We start from the raw sequence: 22,101 nt of genomic DNA, 5'->3' as shown, positions 1-22,101 counted from the left end.
CATGTGCTTTCTCCATCGACCATTCACTGAAACTCGAGACTCTGGATCAGATAAATAATCTCAGCAATGCTTTACCTGAGCTTGAGTTGTACATCACAGTCAATGGTGAGCCAACCAGGGTCAAGTTGTGTGGTACTGCCGAGTCAATGTTAAACTCCTTAAGACTGCCACAAAACATTAAAATAAATCAACTGCCTTTACAAGGATGTGGATGATAGCTTTACAAGGACATCATAGTCAGTACTAGCTGCCTGAAAGAAGTCAATCGATAAAGAGAAGCGTATGGAACAAATCTCCACGCTTACCCACTGCCGCCTCCACCTATAACCAGCTCTAAGCGCAAGCTTACTGGGAGTATCCAACATGATGAGCCGAAACCCAAGAAACCACATGATATGTTGCTGGTAATGGCATGCCTTGGGGGGGGGGGGGAGAAGCAGCCTCAATACCATAAACGAGCCTCCCCCAAAGAGAGCAAAAAGAAAGAAAAATAAGAAAGAAAAAGAAGAAAAATGCATGTTGTCCAACTTTAATGCGAGGCAACCTCCCATATTAATACATAGCTCAATTCATAACCCCAGACAGTCCGTTTCGTTTCTCTGTAGTCAATGAGCAATGGCAGCGCAATGCCTGCATCACTCTCAACCTCCAATTTCACAAGGCAGACGTTCCCTTCAAACCTCCAAATCTCAATATGATGAGATGAATCGTGGTGAATTTCAACTGTTTGTTCCGCAGATTTTCTTCCATCATAACTGGTCGGGTGGTGAGTGGCGGGGTCCACGGACGGGGGGGGGGGGGGGTCGGGGTCACTCTTTCATTCCTTGTAGAGGGCCAGCAGAGACACGTTTGCCGCCTCGACGACCTTCGTGACAGCAAAAACTCTCCAAATAGACCCACCAAAAACTCTCCAAGATCCCCAAAAAGACCCCTGCCTCAGAGAGTGCTCGGGAATTTATGGACCTCCCTCAGTGGGGAGGGGCCCTTGGTGAACACGCCTTGCTGTCCGCCTTTGATTGGACAGGGTCCCACGCCATACCTTTCCAGGGCGGGGCTTTGGTCCCTTCCGGGAAACCCCAGCCACTCTACCACGCGGGTTCATACTTGACGAGTAACAGTATCAATGTTGCAAAGGTCGTCGTGAAAGGGTTACAACGCTCGTGGGAGCCGAGAAACCGGAACCGTGAGATCTTGCCTTGGCACGTCAGGGTGCAGGAAGGCAGCTGGTTGGTGGTGGATCGTGATGGGCCGAGGGGTCTTGTAGATGGCTGGTTGGAGGGTTCGTTGGATGTAAAGATTTAATAACCTAACTACAAAGAAATCGCAACGCACGCCTTTGATTCTCCCTCTAGACAAAAGGAAAGGGATCTGACTGCACACATACTTAACGACATAACTGACCTTTGGGACATCTGGAAACGACTTGTGGTTTCCAGATCTATAACAATATATATATATATATATATATAAAAAAAAAAATATATATATATATATATATATATATATATATATATATATATATATATATATATTAGAAAGAACTTAAAATCATAATGTCACACAAATGTCAATGAACATTCAACATCGTAAATCATAATGTCACACAAATGTCAAAGAACATTCGACATCGTCCCAGCCATTTTGATGTACGCTCAACATTAAACTTAAAATTAAAAAAACAAACAAACCCTGTGTGCTGTCCTGCTGTTGTGTTCTGTCATGGCTCCCATTTTGGTGAGGACTCAGTACATCTGGGTTTAGGCTCATGCCTCGTCACTAGACATGGTGAGCCTTGCCGGGACCGGCCAGGGTCGTGGACTTTTGCATATTACAGCTTTTCAATTGCAATTGTAAACAGGTCATCATTTTGTGCATCACTCCAATCCTATAAATCAACATTATTTATTTAAGGTTCCAGCATGTTTCAAGAAAAGAAAAGAAAAGAAAAAAAACAAGAACTTGCCTTTTCTCTCATTTGCTTTCTCCACCATCTTGTCATTTTTGTTCACATTTTTGTCTTCATCACTCTCATGAACAGCTTCTATCACCAACTCCATGTCTGTGACATCTTCATTTTCTTGATGCAAGTTTCCAACAGCTGTATCCTTTATGCGAACTTTGGACAATGGAATACAACGATGATTGCTCAGCTGTCTCCGAATTCGGAATTCTTTCTGGCATTTACTGCAACGAAGGAACTCGGGGTTCAAACTAATGTCATCCTTACATTCTTGTTCCTCTTTTTCAGTCTCCTTACCAAAATCCTTATTTCCTTTAAAATCTGCCACCTCGCCTGACGACTTGCTTTTCTTCGACCCTTTTGCACGACCACGTCTCCTGTTGCTTCCTGCAATGCAAAGGTTCCCCACCAAGTCAAATCAACACTGAACAAACCAAAAAAATGCTGGTTTTTTTTTACATCTATGTGCAAGGATATGATAATCAGAAATCTTGTCAAATAACATACTATTACCTTCAGTTCTTTAAAATGGCCATTTTACCCACTGTTATAGCATTTGAATTAACTGATCATCAAAAAAGACACCAATGTTGTATTAAGGGGTGAATAATCAGCACAGGAGTGATAAACTGACACGACTTTGAATCATGCTTACATGATGAATTTTCATTGGGGGTGCAGAATGATGAGCATCTGAAACAACACATTCTTATCTGCTGAAAAGGGGCTTGTGGGGGTGGGTACATGATACCATTTGCCCATCCATTAAAATGAATTTACAATTGTGGGTGGAGTCATTGGCTTGTTCTTGTAACCTATCCAACTCATCCACCTCGTTTTATCATAACTCGTCGACAACTTTTTGAGATAATGTGCTATTTATCGTTTTTGGCTCCATTTGTCCATGGTGAAAGAACCACTCCACAAAAAAAAAAAATGTTTAAATTCTCGGATCCGGATTTTCACTAAAATCTAACCAATTCCTCTTTTTTTTCCCCGCCTTTGTAACAAACTCCCACACTCTCTTCAATCCCACTCTTCCCTCCAGGTCTTCAAAACAGCTGTTCACCACCACCTCTTATCTTCCCCCATCCAAAACCATTATCCTTTCTTCCCCCGTTAATCCACCCCAAACCCACCTCCTTCAAATTCCCTGCTTTCCTTCCTGAAAGTCCCTGTAATGTTCATCTTGTATACCCCATGTTCCCTGCCCCATCCCTCTCCCTTCCACAGATCTCCTAATGTCTCTATTCCCCACTGTTTTGTCCTTCCCTCTCCCGCCTCTCTTGTCTCTTGCCCCCACCCTTGTTGTGTGTTGTGCTAGCTCTCATACGAGCCTCGACAATGTATACAATTTTTTTTTTAAATCCTCTTTTTAACACTCCCAACATGCCCACCAAATTTTATCCAAGTTCGTCCATAACTGTTTGTGATATCCTGCTCACAGACAAACAAATAGATACACAAACAGACAGACAGGGGTGAAAGCGTAAACTCCATTCACCTTCGGTGGCAGCGGTAATGAAGGATGTTTTCTTTCACAATGTCACAATATTCCCAGTTAGACAACAACAAAGACCTTTACAATGACATGGGTTTTATGGTCCCTGGTCAAGCCACTGAAAATAAAATAGTCGGAAATAAGAGCAAGGATCTGCGTAACCTCGTGGTAAAAGTCCAGGTTGAGAGAATGCCACAGAGCTATTTGGGTGGTGTATCGGCAATTGCTGAGGCCAATCTACATAAGGCCTGTGACACCTATCAGCTCAAAATCCTTTTAACTGTCTCTTTACACTGAAGGGAAAACTTATAGGGAGGGCATGGCGTTTGTGAATATGATAGCTCTGAAGATGTCTTTGGCTTCGCATCGCAGTAAACACCAACATGGTGGCTTTATGATTTTTCAGGATGAAATTGTGGGTGGAGTCAGGCAAACTGTCCAAAGAATGTGTGGAATGGAATGTCAGTGTGTGTGTGTGTGTGTGTGTGTGTGTGTGTGTGTGTGTGTGTGTGTGTGTGTGTGTGTGTGTGTGTGTGTGTGTGTGTGTGTGTGTGTGTGTAACAGATAGACAAACAAGCATATTATTAGCTTATCTGGAATTGAAATTCCAGATAAGGTATTGTCATCATGCAGCATCTGTCCATCTGTCCGTTTCCTATTTTGACTTCTCCGGCCAATCCGCCGGGTTGACCCGGCTGAAATTTGGCAGCAACGTTCCACTCCTGATTGTTAACAGGGATTGCAAAGTTCGTTCCGGTCATGTGACTAAGTCGGTCAAAATGGGCGACTGAGTAAATTTCTTCAAATATCTTCTTCTCCAGACCCACCAGTCAGAATGCCAACAAATATGGGTTGGAACATTAGGACAGGGTCGTGACGGTAAATTGTGGAGATCAAACCGATCATGTGACCGGAAGTGTGTCAAAATGGTAGACTCAGTAAATTTTTAGGAAAATTGCCTCCTTCATCTTCAAAAATCCTTCAATCCTTCAAGGATGAAGGATGAAGTAAATCCTTCAAAAATCTTCCTCTCCAGCCCCAGTTTGGTTACAACTTTCGGCCAGGGCCCAGAAAAGCTGCAGGTCCAGTGGTCCTATTTTCACAGAAAGAATATTGTTTCACGGTATTTAGGTTGAAGAATACAACAGTGCAGGGAGAATATATTCTCGCGGTCGTGGCAGTTAAGTTAACCCCCCCCCACCCCCGGACCCAATTGTCGTGGACGGGCAGTGAACAACAACCAGGTCGGATCGCCGAGCGGTTTTCGTTTGAGGCGAACACGTGATCCTCGGAGATTATGGCGTGCGTGGGAGGGGAATTGTGGCACTGACGGAGCAGTCTGAAGCACAGCACAAGGGGTTTATACCCGAACCCACAACAGATAGACAGACACCAGCAACTTAAAATAAACATGGTGTCAAAATAAACTCTGAACCTTCAACGCTGCCAGACACAGTGATCGTCGACAGTGAGCGTGGGAACCATATGATCACATCACAACTCAGCCAATCACAGGCGTCGCTGCTGTCGTCTGGCTGATGGGTGGGGTAACGTTCGCGCTGAGTATGAACATCCTGGCACCCTCTTACTTTCCTGTGAGTTATCGAGCATCCTGACGCTTGCAGTTCTTCGTTTTGCTCTTATTTGTCGTTTTTTATTCTTGACTATGGCCGATGGATATCTTCGGCACCACAACAGCGGTACCTGCAAACGTGACAAAAAGAAGAGGCGTGAAACAGAAACAAAAAGAGTCTGGATCAATCTTAAAAAAAATTTCACCTAACTAGAGTAGAGATGAGCAAACGGAATGTGCGCATGCAGAGTCTTCTGATGTCAATGTCGAGGGATCAAGTAATCTCGCACTGCATCACATTTCGAAAACTGATACCAATACTGTAGCATCAAGCAACAAGAGAAGCATTGGAACAACTGCAGCCAGTGCTGCGGCTCGTAGTTTCAATCCTGATCCTGCTGAATGGACTCTTTCCGCAGAACTCGGAGATAATTTCATCCAGAATCCTCCCTGCCAAGACCGGAACGCAGATTTTTCGTATGCGGCCCGAGTGTATCCAGATAAAACACGGTATTTTCAGCGCAAACACTTTCAGTGGAAACTCACGAACGGGGAAACGGTGAACAGGGACTGGATGCTGTTTTCTCCATCAAACGGTAAACTTTACCGCGACGTGTGCAAACTCCTATGTCCCGATGGCAATCATCACGAAAGCCATCACAGTAATTTTCGAATCAGATTCAATGATTGGAAGAATGCCTCTGCACGTCTAGCGTCGCACGAGCGTCGTACTGCCCATATTCTAGCAATCAAAAAGTCACTCGAAATGAAGGTGACAGACAGGATTCACACATCATGTGAACAGCAGTACCTGCACAAGGAAGCTAACTGGACTAATGTCCTGAAGCGAATTGTCGCTGTAATATCGTTCCTCGCCGAAAGAGGGCTTCCGTTCTGGGGAACGACTGAGCAGCTGGGTTGTGCAAACAATGGAAACTATCTTGGTTGTCTTGAACAAGTCTCAAAATTCGATCCATTTCCCACCCAGCATCTTGAAGTGTATGGGAACAAGGGATAGGGAAGTGTATCGTACCTGTCATCAACAATATGCGACGAGTTTATCCTACTACTGGCCGAAAAAGTGAAATCTACCATCATGCAAGAAATAAAGAATGCTAAATATTATGGTGTTTCCATCGATTCGACGTCAGTCTTTTCGCATATCGATCAGTTGACGGTAATAAACTCAACAAAAATAAAAACTTTACACTCGTTTCAAAGTCAATAATTTTAACACTTTGGAAAATAGGTTTGAAATAACGATTGTATTCAATTCTCTTGTAATTAAAGATACGATAGCATACAGATCATGTTTGTCATGGAATCGGTTCCACCGGAAATGCGACGACAATGTCCATGATCAAAAACTGTGAGTCACAACTTAATGAAATCATGTCAATATCGGGTGTGTCCTCCATGGGCGTTCACAACTGCAATACAACGTCTCCTCATGGATTGGATGATGCGTCTGAACACAGCTTGGGGAATGCGCCGCCATATTTGTACCAACATGGCACCAAGCTCCTTCAAGTTCTGTGGAGGGTTCCTTACTTGATGGAGCCACCTGCCTAACACATCCCACACATGCTCTATGGGGTTGAGGTCAGGAGATCTTGAGGGCCACTCCATGACATTGATGCCAGCGTCCCTGAGGAAATTCGTTGTTAAATTGGCCGTATGAGGTCTGGCGTTATCCTATTGGATAGTCAGACCTGGGCCATGAGCTGCCATGAATGGTAAAAGCTCTGGAACGAGCACCTGATCCCTGTATGCTGCCGCATTAAGGTTTCCCTGGATGACAATGAGTCGGGATCGAGCATGACAGTTGATACCACCCCAAACCATAACGCTACCGCCCCCAAAGCGATCCACTTCCTGTACGCAACACTGGGCATTGCGTTCTCCTCGTCTTCTCCACACTCTAACCCTTCCATCAGCAAAAGTTAGTGTGAACCTTGATTCGTCACTAAACACAACCCTATTCCAATCTCGCTGGGTCCATCTCAGGTGCCGTCGTGCCCAAAGAAGACGTTGGCGTCGATGGAAACGGGTTAGAATTGGTCCACGATATGGCCGCCGTGCATGAAGACGAGCAGAGCGCAGGCGATTTCGAATGGTTTGGGCAGTCACTCGACCTCCAAACAATTCATTCCCAGTGGATGTGGCAGTGACAAACCGATTACGCAAATGACGTAAGACAATCTGTCGGTCTTCTGCGCGTGACGTAACACGTGGTCGACCAAGACAGGGGCGGTCAGCTGTGGTGCCAGTTTGATGGAGACGTGTCTGGAGGTTATGGATGGTCTGTCGACTGCATCCCATAACCCTCGCAACGTCAGTGACGGATGTTCCCGTATTCAGCATGCCAATGGCACGTTCACGCTGAATGTTTGACAGTCCTGGCATTGCAAATTAATGAATAATTAACCATAAAACCTCGTTTTTCTGAGATGATACTCTCCTCTGCTACCTTGAGATCAATTGCAGGTGTATCAATAGGCCACGTGACTTGTGTCACGTGGAAACGTGATTTTAGCGTGCAGTGCTCTGTTACGTGCTACGTAGGCCCGACCAGTAGAATGAATGTGTGAAGTAATGCCCTCGACAATGCCTTTAACCATAATCACAACTAGAACTCTTTCAAGAAAAGTTTCTAAACACTATTTGACAAATAATGAGTGTCAAGTTTTTATTTTTGCTGAGTTATTTCGATATGTGATGCAAGATGGTAGCGCCGTCGAAAGGTTTCTTCAGTATGTCGTCGTTGAGCATCACGATGGTGAATATCTGTTTGGAAAATTGCAAGAGGTACTGGAAGCCAATGGGATTGATCTCATGGATTGTCGAGGGCAGTCATACGACAATGCAAGCAACATGTCCGGTGTCTATTCAGGCGTACAAGCAAGAATCTGTAAAATTAATCCATTGGCTCAGTGGGTACCATGTGCTGCGCACAGTTTGAATCTGGTAGGAGTCGCTGCCGCCGAGAGTTGCTTGGAAGCCGTCAAATACTTTGGACTTATTGAAGCCGTGTATAACTTTATGTCAGTATCGCCCCAAAGATGGGCCATTTTAAATAAGTCACTCGATGAACGTGCCATCAAACTCAAATGTTTGTCTGATACGAGGTGGTCAGCTCGCGCAGATGCTTGTAAAGCGTTTTCCGCAAGCTACAAGGACAGAAAGAAGGCGCTAATGAAGATAGCCGAGCCCCCTAAAGACACGCCGTCAGTGAGACTGGAAACCAAAGCATTGGCTGAGAAGATGGAACTGACCAAAACAGCAATCATGTGTGCAGTCTGGTCTGATCTACTTGGCAACATTGATCGAGTAAACAGATGTCTCCAACAACCTGGAATAGATGTCGAAGCGGTTAAGCAGCATTATGACGCTTTCTATGAATACATAGAGTCGCATAGAAACGATGAAAGATTCGATGCATTTGAGGACCGCGCCAAAAAGATTGTTCAGTCCATTATTTATGCTGATGATAATTGTCGGGTCAAGAGGCGAAAGAAGGCCTTCGATGAAAATGATGAGGAAGAAGAAACCCCAAAATCTGGCAGGGAGAAGCTCAGAGTTGAGACGTACTTCTCCATACTTGATCGCCTTCTGACAGAAATCCATAGGAGAAGAGAGAGCTATCAGAAAATCAGGGATCTGTTTGGATTCATCCCCACGGCCAACAGCCTCGACCATGATACACTCTCTCGCAGAGCGGAGAAACTGGTTTCAGAGTACCCTGCTGACGTTGAAATGGACATAGTTCAGGAAATAGAACTTTGCACGAAATACTCCAAGTTCATCGATGCATCGGACATGCTCAAGTACATGATTCACAACAATTTGACACAGACATTCCCTAATATTTTTGTTGCCCTCCGAATATATTGTTCGATGTTTGCTACGAGCTGCGAGGGTGAACGCTCCTTCAGCACACTAAAGCGCGTGAAAAATTGTCTTCGGTCGACCGTGGGGCAGGTGCGCGTGTCCACGCTCCCTATGCTCTGTGTTGAATCTGAGCTGATGAAGCAAATCGATTTCTCCGAAGTGATTGCGTCGTTTGCCAACCAAAAGGCACGAAAGAAGGTGTTTCAGTAGGGTGGAAATTGAATATATATATATATATATATATATATATATATATATATATATATATATATATATATATATATATATATATATATATATATATATACATTCCTCCGAATTTGTTTTCTGTATCGTTCGTTTCTCTATTTTGAAGGTGAATTGGATTTTACAGGCACTTGTATATTTGAAAGTCGGACAAATCGCCATTTACCGCAGTCTGTTCCGATTAAATTTCATGTTCAAAATCGTCGTTGTTTTGACTCTTGAATTTGGCCTACGAAATATCAAGGGCCTTGGCCTACGAAATCTCAAGGGCCTTGGCCTACGAAGACCTTAATCCGGCCCTGGTCAAACGTCAACTCTAATGGCCATTAACACAAGTTTCCATCTTATGTAGGTTAAAAGTCAGTCTGCTTCTCCAAAAACTGGGAAGATATTGTTGTGGGCCGGGGGTCGGTGGTGAGAACGACCACGAGGTGGGGAAAACTTGCATCGTCTCCCACCAAACTCCCCAGAATTGTAGGCCGTCGCTCGGATAACTCCATGAGCCGGCGGGTCGTTTAACCAACCGTGGTCGCCAATATTTATACCGCGTGGCGTAGGGTTATTTTGTCTTGATCCAATGTACCAAAGTAACCATGCGGTCTCGGCTACCGGGGATCCACACCCTCGGAACGCCTGGCTGAACCGGATTCACTGTACCGGCAGCGGTAAAATTACACCTAACGACTACCATTCTGCCACAAGTTCCCACCTTTCCGGCTCGGATGCAGTCGAGCGGGCCTGCCCAGGACGTCCCGGCTACAATTGTCCGATTACCGGGGATAAAACCCCGTCTAAATTCAAATCCGAACCATGCTGGACCAATTCAAGAAAGGACGGGAACGGACTGGGAACATTTCTGTGACGATTTATTTTCAGTAAATGAAGACACAAAGCAAGACTTAACGCGAATATGCAAGCAAGGAATATTTACAATGATCCAAAAACACTTATTCAGTTCTACTTACAGACGGGGCCACATGCAGACACACACACAAATGAAAAGAAACCCAGAGTTCTTTATTGGACCCTCGCAGCCGAGGAGAGAGACAAGCTGGGAGTCAGAGTTCGGATGGGTACCTGGCCGTCAGAGAAAGGGAGTACTCCGTACTGCAGCACCTGGCAATGATCGTTGGTTTGGTCCCCAGTCGCACGTGTGGGACTTGAGGTTCGAGGCGGAGCTCGGGTAGTGAATGGCCGAGGTCCACGGAAGGGGGTCGGGGTCGCTCTTTCCTTTCTTGTAGAGGGCCAGCAGAGACACGTTCGCCGCCTCGACGACCTTCTGCTCAACCCTCGTAACAACCACTGTTACCACCCTTTCATAACAACCTTCGTAACCCCTTTGTAACAGCAAAAACCCCTTTCGTGACAGCAAAAACCCACCAAAACTCTGCTCTCAGAGAGTGCTCGGGGATTTTTTTTAACCTCCCTCAACGGGGAGGGGCCCTTGGTGAAACACAACTCGCTGTCCACCTTTGATTGGACAGGGTCGTACGGCCCACCCTTCCGGGGTGGGGCCTTGTCCCCTGCCGGGAAACCCCAGCCACTCTTCCATGCGGGTTCATACTTGACGAGTAACAGTATCAACGTTGCAAAAAGTCGTCGTGAAAGAGTTACAACGTCTGTGGAAGCCGAGAAACCGGAACCGCGAGATCTTGCTTTGGCACGTCAGGGTGCGAGAAGGCAGACGGTGGTGGTGGATCGTGATGGGCCGAGGGGTCATGCAGATGGGATGGTTGTTAGATGGCTTGTTAGATGTAATAACCTAACTAAAAGAAATCGCAACGCACGCTTTTGATTCTCTCCATGGGCGTCGATTCCGGGGGGGGGGGGGGACATGTCCCTCCCACTTCTTTACCTGGGGGGACAGAGTACTCTGTCCCCCCACATTGAGTCCCATGCCTCTTTGAAAAATGCAAAAATTTAAGCAATAGCTGCTGGTACGCAGCGATAAGCCTTCGTTGCTATTCTTGTCATTGTACCATGCAGCCCCACGCAGTAGATATACCTCATGTACTGTACGGTGCATAAAGGGGGCGACGGTAGTGTGCATGATGTACATGATGTACACTACCGTCGCCCCCTATATGCACCGTCTCTCCTACACACGGCGTCTGTTGGCCGCTCACACCCACTGACGGCAGCTCTGTCGCTCACACACATACAGTGTACACGGCTAAAAACAAAACTAGGAATTTTGCGGCGCTCAATTCAGCTATGTCGAACATGACTACGTACTTCACCTCTCCAGACTTGCAATGGTACGGCGCCTCGCAAAGATGTTACTCTCTGGAGAGTATGACCCTGACACCGTCACCATTTATCCAGAATTGTCAGAAAGAAAGAGTCTGAAAGAAGAATTGCTCTTCTTCAAGAAGCAGTACACTGGTTCCTGTATTCAGGATTACCAAGCCATCTTCCAAAAGTACCGGAGGTGCGCCAATTGTTCCCGAAGGTTGAACGGTTGTTTTGGTTGCTCGTGATCTCCCAAGCAAGCTCCTGCTCGGCTGAGCGCTCCTTCAGCGCACTCAGGCATCTGAAAACCTGGCTAAGAAGTATGATGAGTCAACAAAGACTAAACCATCTCATCGTTTGCCACATCCACAGTGATCAGTTGGCAGCACTGGATCCCCACAAGTTGGCAAATACGTTCGTTTCCAATGTTCTGAACCGTCACACTCTCTTTGGATAAATACAGTACAGTATATGTACCTGCATGTGTACATGTATTAATACACTGGATTAATATACCGTATCTGGAACTGAAAAAAAACGTTGCAGTCCATTGTTCATGTCGCCTAATCAATTTGTGGGGAGCAGTTGTCGTGGTGATCTATTGCCTGGGCACACCTTGGGAGGAGGGTCCAGTTCCCTGTCCCTCCCCCCCCCCCCCACACATTTTGGCTTGGATCGACACCCTTGATTCTCCCACGAGACAAAAGGAAGGGGATCTGACTACACACATACTTAACGACATAACTGACTTTTGGGACATCGGAATGTTGAATGCACATGGTTTCCAGATCCGTAACAATATATTACCTTGAAGCTACCAGAGCTTGCCTGGACATTTTCTTTAGTCCACATTCCAACTCATTTGTGTCTTTCATACAAAATTCTCAAGATATTTCTCCATGACAGGTAATTCTTCTTTATATTCAACTGACTGGCAAAGTTCAACCTGTTTACACATCTAATATACTGGTGATCTTTCCATACAGAGGAGAAATATAATTATGTTAATTCCAAATTGATACATACTTCAAACATCATATTGTTGTGAATTCGCGCCCGCCGGCGTGCGATCGGCCACGTACCTCGACCATCGGTCTCGCTGGGGGCCGGGGAGGGATTTGATGGAGGTGGGGAGGGGGGGTGCCATGCGCCGTGGCCGCTGCCGCGCCCATTTCGGGCTCTGGGTTCAGTTGGGGGGGAACTGTTCCTGCACAATAAACATTTCTTGCTCGGGGATTTCTTCCTGGACCATGGATTCTAACACTCCCACACCCATTTCTACTACCCCCGGATCCCGCTCGCTTTGAAATGCCATCTTATTTCACGTAAGCGATTTAATTTAAATTGCTCATAATTTGGAGGGAATCGGGGGGTCGCTCCACTCACCCCTGAACCGATTACCGTAAATTTAGCTTGGAAGCAGGGTGGATTCGAATCCCGCTCCCGGACACCAGTGTTGAGAATTTGTGCCCGCCGGCATGCGATCGGCCACGTAACTCGAATTGCGACGCGTCGCCCACCGGAATGGACAATTCAGTCGTGACCCTCCAGGAACTACCGCCAGGAGCCAGTCACGGGTGGGGGTTTAACCTCACCACGATCGTGCCAATTGCCCACCCACGCAGGATAGGGTTGCTCGCCAAATTAGACCTACCTAAGTACCTGCGCGAGTGGTCGACCGGGCGATCGTACCTCGCCGCAGGTCGACTTCGGACACGAACTGCTTAAGCGGCTCGTTCCATACTGCAGGGATAACCGAGCGGAGCTATCATCGACCTCGACGGTTCAGATTACTTATCGGGTGTTTCCACCCACTACCAATCCCTGACGTGATGCAAGATGGAGCTTTCAAATAAGGGAAAAAGATGCAACGAAACGGGAAACAGTTCAACAAGCAAGCATTTTATTACACACACACACAGACAAGCATGTATTCACAGCCATACAGTTTTCATACAGTCAAAGAAAGAACAAAAGCAAGAACGGAAGCAAGAACTACAACCGAATATGACTTGCACGAGCACACTGACACAGCTCTACTTTTCCAGACTGGCGCCACACACACACATACACCAAAAGCAAAGAAAAGAAAAGTAGTGACTTCCCTGCGCGCGTCGAGTCCTGCTCCCACGACCTCAGCTCCCAGCTCCTCTGGCGTGGTCGGTGAGCTCGTGCTTCGCGCCGGCACGTGTTGGCCGCTCGACGCCACGGACGGGGTTTCTGGCGCTATCTCAGCGTGGATAAAGGGGGGAAACTGTTGATGCTCGGGGTCGGGAGAGGGGAATGGCAGACGCTCCGTCCCACCAGCGGGGTCTCGGGACCGCACCGACAGAAGACCTTGGCACCGACAGAAGACCAGACCAGACCACCAGGCGAGACGAGCCAAGACGAACGACGAGACCAGCTTCAGGATGAAGAGAGCGAACCATCCCGTGTGCGCGCCTTTATAGACCGAGGGAGGGGCGTGTATGCAAATTCCCGGATCAAAATTAATTTGGAGGCGGGGCCACGCCACCCCTTGGTCAGCCATTGGTCGGGGAAAAAGGGGGCGTGAGCCTCTTTTGATCCGCATTTCTGCCCAAACGGAATTCACATACACGCGCATGGAGGCGGGGCCAAGCCGCCCCACGCTCGCCCATTGGACGGAGGAAAGGGGCGTGAAGCTCCCCCGATCAGTTTTCTCCCTCGGAACGGCCGCCATTCGCGCTCGCGGCTCGACACTAATCGTTGAACGGGCCCGAGACAGCCCGACGTTCAGTGTTCACAGGTGGTGTGGTTGCTGGTTGTGAAGGAGAAAGGCGAAGGTGGTGGGAGGTTTGCCATGGTGGTTTGGTGGTTGGCGGGCGTCGTTTGGGAATGGCAGCGAAGCGATGTTTGCGGGATGGAGTTGTGGAGGTAAAGAGGCAAGGGTGGTGGTGTTTGAGTTGTTGGTGGCTTAATGGTCCAAAATAACAATCGAGAAAGAAAAATGTCGAACTCAAAGCATTGCAGCCCGGATAAATCGCACATATTCCCTCTATACAACGGGTTTGGGCGAACTACACATGAACTTATCGATATATCTCACCTGAGAACCCTTTATGGTGTAATGCGAATTTCCACAACCGTAACAATATATATAATTTCCACAACCGTAACGTAACAATACGTAACACAACCGTAATATTTGAGTACATTTATTTCAGGATTAATATATTTTATTTTAATATCAAATTTTAATCATCAATTTATTCATTTTATCACCCCCAATCCCATCATGATAAAATGTTTCGACAATGGGGATTTAATGAAAATAGATCAAATATTTACAAAGATAATAATTCAAAATGGAGTAATAAAACGTGAGGTCAATTAAAGCTGAAAATCAAGGCGTCTCAACACATGGACTTTAATACAGACAAGGGGGAAAACAAAATAAAAGAAAATACTCCCTTTATTCTGGCACTTATCTTTGTCCAGAAATGGTCTTTGTTGAACTTTAGGGTACCGCTACATCCTGCGTGGGAAGACGCGCCAAAAATGGGGCTGAGCCGCTCTCTGGGTAGGAAAACGTACGTGAGGTAATTTGTGAAGCGGTATTCAATGCCAGGGCTCAGAAACCGCCATGCAGCCTCTTCGTCGATCACGCTTGCCGACGCCACTGCTCTCTGCAGAATGGCACCGCTTTCTTCGGTGATAAACACGAGCCTTCGAGGCCGGTCTCACACGACGCAGCCAAGAGTCAATGGCCAGCGTCTTACTCCACCACACAAGCCAATTTGCTTCAGCATGAATTTGAGAATCATGCAGTCTTCTTCATGTGTCGAAGGAAAGCCAGCCGTAATGCCCTGTTCTTACACGCCATCTCCTAGCTCTGTCGTCTCTCGACCGCGTCCCTCACACCAAACTCAACCAACCAAAACCATCTGCTTTTCCTTCTCGCTTCTGATGTCACGCCCATCAATCATCCATCTCCAGGCATGGCTTGTCGGCACAACGCCGGGAAGGCGGGGCTTCTGCATGCTTGGAATATTTGGCTCGCTTGTTGTTTTAAGGACGTGATTCCTGTTATTGCTGGCTTGTAAATGCAAAAACGTAGGAAAAGGTCACAGTGGGCAATAACATACTGGGGGAAATTGGCCTTAATCCCTATCTATTTAACACAGCACCCCCCCCCCCTCCCCATCCTCGTAAACCCCCACAACCGTAACAATATCATCTCTTGAAGTCACACATGATTGTTGTTGTTGTTGGGTATGGGAAATACAAGGACAGAAGGAATCATAAAACCTGCACTATATAGGCCCATCACAATCAGTCTTTTTCAACAAAGTCAACATTCGTTACCTTGATTGAAATAAATTGAGTGCAAAGCACATCTGGAATGTTTTTATACTTTTTATTTTGTGAAAATAAATGTTTGGTAAGCAGCCAGCAGGAGACCAGCAGGAGACCAGCTGGAGCTCTAGCAGCAGCCAGCTTCAAATAAAAACCCAGGTACGAGTCGAGCCGTCATCATAGACTACACTGCGAACATATGTACCGAATCAGAGAACACGACCTCTGCTTGCACATGGCAGCTAGCTACAGAAAAACCAACTTCGCTCAATGATGCATAATTACACATGTTCAGTCTCATCAGCTCAAGCTGGCCAATGACAAGTCACACTGCACTACAATGAATTGGGATGGGGAACAACACATGCTAGTTTGTCCTTTTTACAAGTGTATGATTCTGTACAATCGCTAATTGCATTTGCATGCGCATGTGTTCAGTACCTTTACATACGAGGCTGTGGCCCTAGCTTTCTGGACAACGAGCTGTATAATCCATTAGTATGTATACAGTTGCTAACCAAAACTACTACACCATACTGATGATGTGGATAATAGAATAACCTTCACAAGTTGGGGCTGAGCGTGTTTTGTGTTTGATCAGAAAGCTTTTCCCTCTCATGAGTTGACGAACAATTTTATGGGAGACAATTTCTGAGCGAGCCATTCCAATTAGTGGCCACATGGACCACGTAGTGGCCACAGTATTTTTGTGATCTGCCAGCATTTTTAGAGACCGTTGGCTCCCGGATCACCGCTCATTTTGAACGATGTATCAACTTGCAGAGGTTCACTCTCTTACCTTCATTACATTCAATCACTGGATCTTCTTGGGTTTCTGCCAGAGGTCGCAGAAGAACAACAAGATCGTTTACTTCCTCAGCTTGATCAGCATGTTGACATACAACGTGGGCAGAAAGTCGAGCTTTGTTGGTTGAAAAAAGGTTGCAGAGCCGGCACATGAAGATGCCGATTTCTGTCAAAGACCACAAAGCATACAATTGTCGAGGTCGGTCGAGAATTTGGCATTATGCAGGAAAATTTCCTTTAATCCACCATTGTGCACCAGAGAATTCTGAAAAAAAAAATTCTTAACAGCAAAGAGAATGGGAAATTCCATTTACACGAAAGTATGTGACCAGTTTTAAATATATATATATATATATATATATATATATATATATATATATATATATATATATATATATATATATATATATATATATATTGTCAAACATATTTTAAAGTAAAAACACATCTATAAAAGCTAAAACATGCCGTGGATGACACAGTAATCTATAGAAGAAAAATAAAAAAAGAAGTCAATCACAAACAGCATTTCAATTGCAAAACCAAGTTTTGTCGGTGTTTGTCCAAAGTCCTCAGAGCCTTGAAAATAGTCTGCATGATTAGTTGCATCGACTTCACTCATTGTATGTTTATAGGAAAAGCTTCCTTGCACCCCAGTTTGCATTTCCTGTTTTCTTTTAATGGACAACTGCAAATAATTTCACTGCTTATGGAAACCAAACATTTTTTTTTTAAACAAACACACTGATTTGGTCTTATGGGTTTTTTAGATTTCCCAGACCTCTAATTATAGAAAAAGAAAAAGAACCTCTCCCCTCCCCTCCCTTCCTTCCCCTCCGTCTCGTCCCCTCTCTTCCCTACCCTACCCTCCGTCCCATTTCTTCCCTCCGTCCACTCTCTTCCCTCTCCTATCCTCCGTCCCCTCTCTTACCTCCCTCACCTCTCTTCCCTCTGTCTCCTCTCTTACTTCCACTCTCTTCCCTCCGTCCCCTCTCTTCCTCCCCAACCCTCCATCCCCTCTCTTCCCTCCGTCCCCTCTCTTCCTCCCCAACCCTCCATCCCCTCTCTTCCCTCCCCTCAGTCCCCTCTCCTACCCTACGCCTCCTCTCTTCCCTCCCCTACACTTCCCTCCATCCCCTCTCTTCCCTCCCCTACCCTCTGTCCCTCCCCTATCCTCCGTTCCTCCCCTACCCTCCGTCCCTCCTCTTCCCTCCGTCCCTCCTCTTCCCTCCCCTACCCTCCGTTCCTCCTCTTCCCTCCCCACCCCTCCGTCCTCTCTTTTTCCTCCCCTACCCTCCGTCCTCTCTTTGTCCTCCCCTACCCTCCGGCCTCTCTTTTGCCTCCCCTACCCTCCGGCCTCTCTTTTTCCTCCCCTACCCTCCGTCCTCTCTTTTTCCTCCCCCACCCTCCGTCCTCTCTTTTTCCTCCCCTACCCTCCGTCCTCTCTTTTTCCTCCCCTACCCTCCGTCCTCTCTTTTTCCTCCCCGACCCTCCGTCCTCTCTTTTTCCTCCCCTACCCTCCGTCCTCTCTCTTCCCTCCCCAACCCTTCGTCCCTCCTCTTCCCTCCCCTCCATCCCACGTCTTCCCTCCCCTACCCTCCGTCTCCTCTCTTCCCTCCCTGGCCCTACCCTTTCTTCCTCTTAATATGAAGCGACGGGTTGTATTTGCTCATCATATCATAATAATCTATACCATCCACATGATAATTATCCATATATTTTCTGATTCAGCAATGAAATTGTATTTTGTGCCCTTGGGAAATAAATAAATAATGGTGCCTTCACTTCGTGACGTCAGGTGTCAGAGGTCACCGATTTGAAACACGGCTTCAGAAAAACCTTTCACTCTCTCTTTATCCCCCTCCACGACTACTCCCACATGCCTCACACTTTCCTTCCCTCCCCTTAGCGGCATCTCCTCAAAAATTGCCATTTCATCCCCACTTTCAACCTCATTTTTTTTTGTCCAGTCCAGTCCTGTCTGTCTGTCTCCCTCTCCCTCTCCCTCTCCCTCTCCCTCTCCCTCTCCCTCTCCCTCTCCCTCTCCCTCTCCCTCTCCCTCTCCCTCTCCCTCTCCCTCTCCCTCTCTCCCCCCCTCTCTCTCTCTCTTCCGTTTCTCAATTTGTCTATTCTCTCACTTCATCCTCCAGGTGAGCAGGGTGGCCGAGACTCGGTACCCACACTCGCTTCGAAGCTGTCCAACCTGGGTTCGAATCCTGACCCATCCATAAACCGTGATGCCGGTGTTTCATCAATGTGTGTGCCCGTCCCTTGGACGGATATCAAGCCGGGTGTCCGATTTGCCGGTATTAGTTGGTGACCGTTAAAGATCGACGGCGTCCTTCGCGAAGAGTAGGCGAGCTATTGCCGGCATCCCAAACATAATTCCAAATTCTTGATTAACAACTGCTGTAAAAGGCAACGAATGGCAAACCACCACCAAACATAACACCGACGTTCTCTAACACCGGAGCATGGACGGTCGAGTACTTCAGGTACAACACAATCAGAAAGTTCATCCTCCGGTGCGTACGTAATTAGTCGATGAACCCCCCCCCCCCACCCCAATCAATAAATATTGTTTAACTCTTGTTTCCAGAGATTTTTCATTCCTTTTCAACTCCAAAACACACACACACAAACACACACTTTATTATTTATTTATTTCTTTCTAACAGGAGAAGGACATTCGGGCCATCGTGTCTACTTCACCAGCACAACAAAGCGATCCATCACGAACCAGCTACCTCACAATATCCATAACACACACACACAAATTCCCCGCTTTCACCCTCATTTTCGCCAAAACTTAACAGCACACGTCAGATTGCGAGTACGACATTGGACGTGTGCAAAGAGAGCGTCAGTCGGCGAGCTGCGTGGCGCGCGCTTTATAAACGCGTGAAAGTGCCGTCGGGCAGCGGCGAGCAGCTTTACTTTGAGGCGCCAAACATCGTTGCTTCGCCTTCCGCTTACCAGAAGCGTCCGTCTCCATGCCTCCGTTGCTTCTGTGCTCAAGGAAATATTTTGAAAAAAATAAACGCTCGAAAATAAAGGACACAAAGGCTCAGAGACGGGCCGGTACGGCCGGCTTGACGAATCCGCAAAAGCTAGAAACAACATGGCGCCGAAAGCCCAAGTCTCGCGACATTTTACGTCGTTCTCGGAAAAACGTTTCGTTCAGTTTTTTTTTGTCGTGTGTTTTAATTCGGCTTTTTTTATCCATTGCACAATCCAACCGATGGTTCAGACTTTAATTTTTTTAACGCAAAATCAAAGGACTTGGCCAACACACATTGGCCTTCCACTCTCGAGAGATACTATAGGATCTTCAACGTATATGATCGAAATGCAGAGGATGCAATATACAATATATATATATATATATATATATATATATATATATATATATATATATATATATATATAATTTTTTTTTTTTTTAATATTTGCAAACATGTGACGACACAAATATCTTCGATGGGCACTTGGATTTATTTTTGTTGTTGTTCACCAAGTCGAGGCTCGTGGAATGGCGAACACACAGAACATAATATAACGAGGCCAGAGACAAGATGGCCGGGAGAGGGAAGCACAAAATAGTGGGGAACACAAGACAATAGGAGGTCTGTGGAAGGGAGAGCGATGTGGCGGGGTACACGGGGTAAACAAGATGGAGATTACAGGGACTTTCAGGAAGGAAAGCAGGGAATTTGAAGGTGGTGGGTTTGGGGTGGATTAACGGGGGTACAAAACATCAAGGTTTTGGATGGGGGAAGATATGAGATGGTGGTGAACAGCTGTTTTTAAGACCTGGAGGGAGGAGTGGGATCGAAGAGAGTGGGGGAGTTTATTCCAGAGGTGAGACAAAAAACAAAAACAAAAGAGAGGCATGAAAGAGTGAAGGTGAGCAGTAATTCTTGGTCTTGATAGTTTCACCAGAAGGGGGTTTTTAGGCAGACCTGAAGCACCCTTCGAAAATATAGAAAGGTCAGATCACAGATAGAGCGGAGGGGGGGGGGGTACAACGCCAGATAGGCGACGATAAAAGACAGAAAGACCACCGCCCTACCTCCGGTGAGGGAGTGAGAGACCCAAAGCCTCAGCTTCATCGCAGGAGATACCAATGATCCTAAAAGCCTTGGTATTCTCAGCATGAAGTCGGACTTGGTGTGAGGCAGAAGCACCACCCCAGAGAGGACAGCAGTACTCCATCAGGCTGTGGACGAAAGCTTTGTAAATGCTTCGCTCAGGTTTGCCAAGGAAGGACTTTACATAATGTCAGATTCCCAGTCGGCGACTGGCTTTGGAGGCCAGGTTGGAGATGTGGCTTTCCCAGGAAATATTGTGGCAGATAGTGAGGCCCAAAAGCTTGAATGAAAGGACTTCTTCAATGGGATTGTTGAGAAAGTAGATAGGGGTGGTGGGGGGGTGGGGGTTCCAGATAGTCCTTTCGGAGAGGCATGGTGAGAGTGTGAGATTTATCACGATTGAAAGACATTCCAAGTGTGACCAGCTTGTGATTTCATCCAGGTCTGCAGAGAGTGAAGAGGCTGTTGTTTGCCGATGAGAGGAATGACAGATGGTACGGCAAAGGGTGGAGTCATCAGCAAAGAAATAAAGAGGATTTTCCAGAGTCTGAGAGATCATTGATGAAAACCAGAAAAAGCATAGGACACTGCCTTGAGGAACTCCAGCCTGGATGGGAAGAGGAGATGAGAACTCCATTAAGAGCCATGTGTTGACTGCGACAGGAGAGGAAGTCCGTAAGCCACGAGTGTAGACTGCCTTGGATACCATAAGGAGTGTTTGGTGAGCAGTGCAGGATGTCAGACCGAAACAAAAGCTCGTGATATGTTAAGGGAGATGGCGCTGATCTCATGTTTGACATTTTGTATCTCTATCCTGACCCAGTTTAGTAGTCGTAGAAGTCGTCGTCGTAGTAGTAATATATATTCTTGTGCTCCTGTCTTGTACCCCTCGGCGAGCCGAGAAATGTTAATTATGCTTGTTGCATAATATGCTATAGTTTGTAAATTAGTAAAATTAACGTGTAATATTTATGCCACAGGAGGTAACATGAAATTTGCCCTTTGTGACAGGATGGTACAGATGTTTACATTGAGCTGTCTATTCTGGGTTCGATTCCCAACACGATGATAACCTGTCAGATCGGTGTTTTGCAGGCACGACGTACGTTTTATCACGAAGTGCGGCATCCCTCGGATGGACGTTAAGCTGAGTGCCCCATCTATTCTGATTCATCATACTCTGTTGCAGAGCGTCAGTGCTACCCAAGCAGTTTCTTGGCCTCAGGTTATGCTGGTTGGTTTACCATTTCCTTCAGAGAGGTAGTTGGGGCAGGAATTTGGCCATGGTGCTGGCAATACGGTGTTGCAGTTGTGGAAAGACCCCAGGGCCAACACATAAAGGAACCCTGAAGTTTAGATATTTCCATAACGATTCTGTTTAGTTAGATTAGCCATCCCATCGTATCAGGGAAAGAGAAATGCATGATGATTGTAGACAAAAACTTTCCCCATTGTTCTCTTCCTAAACCAACCATTCAGAACT

At 46.4% G+C, this 22,101-nt stretch overlaps 1 protein-coding gene across 10 annotated transcripts in view; it reads right to left on the bottom strand.

Moving 5' to 3' along the window:
* ZFAT (zinc finger and AT-hook domain containing) overlaps nucleotides 1-19,661 on the bottom strand; it is a 115,666-nt gene extending 96,005 nt beyond the window's left edge. For 6 of the 10 annotated variants that reach the window (XR_015060377.1, XM_085889605.1, XM_085889612.1 and 3 more), the window contains exons 1-3: nucleotides 19,504-19,661; nucleotides 16,520-16,693; nucleotides 1,964-2,347 (exon numbers count right to left, since the gene is read on the bottom strand). Coding sequence is in view for 9 of the 10 variants with exons in the window: in XM_085889605.1 (XP_085745731.1) it covers nucleotides 1,964-2,347; nucleotides 16,520-16,693; nucleotides 19,504-19,522 (577 nt within the window). In the remaining variant the exon portion in view is untranslated. Of the gene's footprint in view, nucleotides 1-1,963; nucleotides 2,348-16,519; nucleotides 16,694-17,047; nucleotides 17,336-19,341; nucleotides 19,431-19,503 lie in introns of those variants that run through there. The other 4 variants (XM_085889610.1, XM_085889611.1, XM_085889607.1 and 1 more) reach the window with 4 other exon arrangements.
* Between the last annotated feature and the right edge of the window lie 2,440 nt (nucleotides 19,662-22,101).

This window comes from Eptatretus burgeri, chromosome 7, assembly GCF_056783735.1.
Source record: "Eptatretus burgeri isolate ZD-2024b chromosome 7, Ebu_testis_v1, whole genome shotgun sequence".
Classification (NCBI taxonomy): domain Eukaryota; kingdom Metazoa; phylum Chordata; class Myxini; order Myxiniformes; family Myxinidae; genus Eptatretus; species Eptatretus burgeri.
The sequence above is the reverse complement of the archived record's forward strand: the minus strand, read 5'-3'. Positions and strand labels throughout refer to the sequence as shown.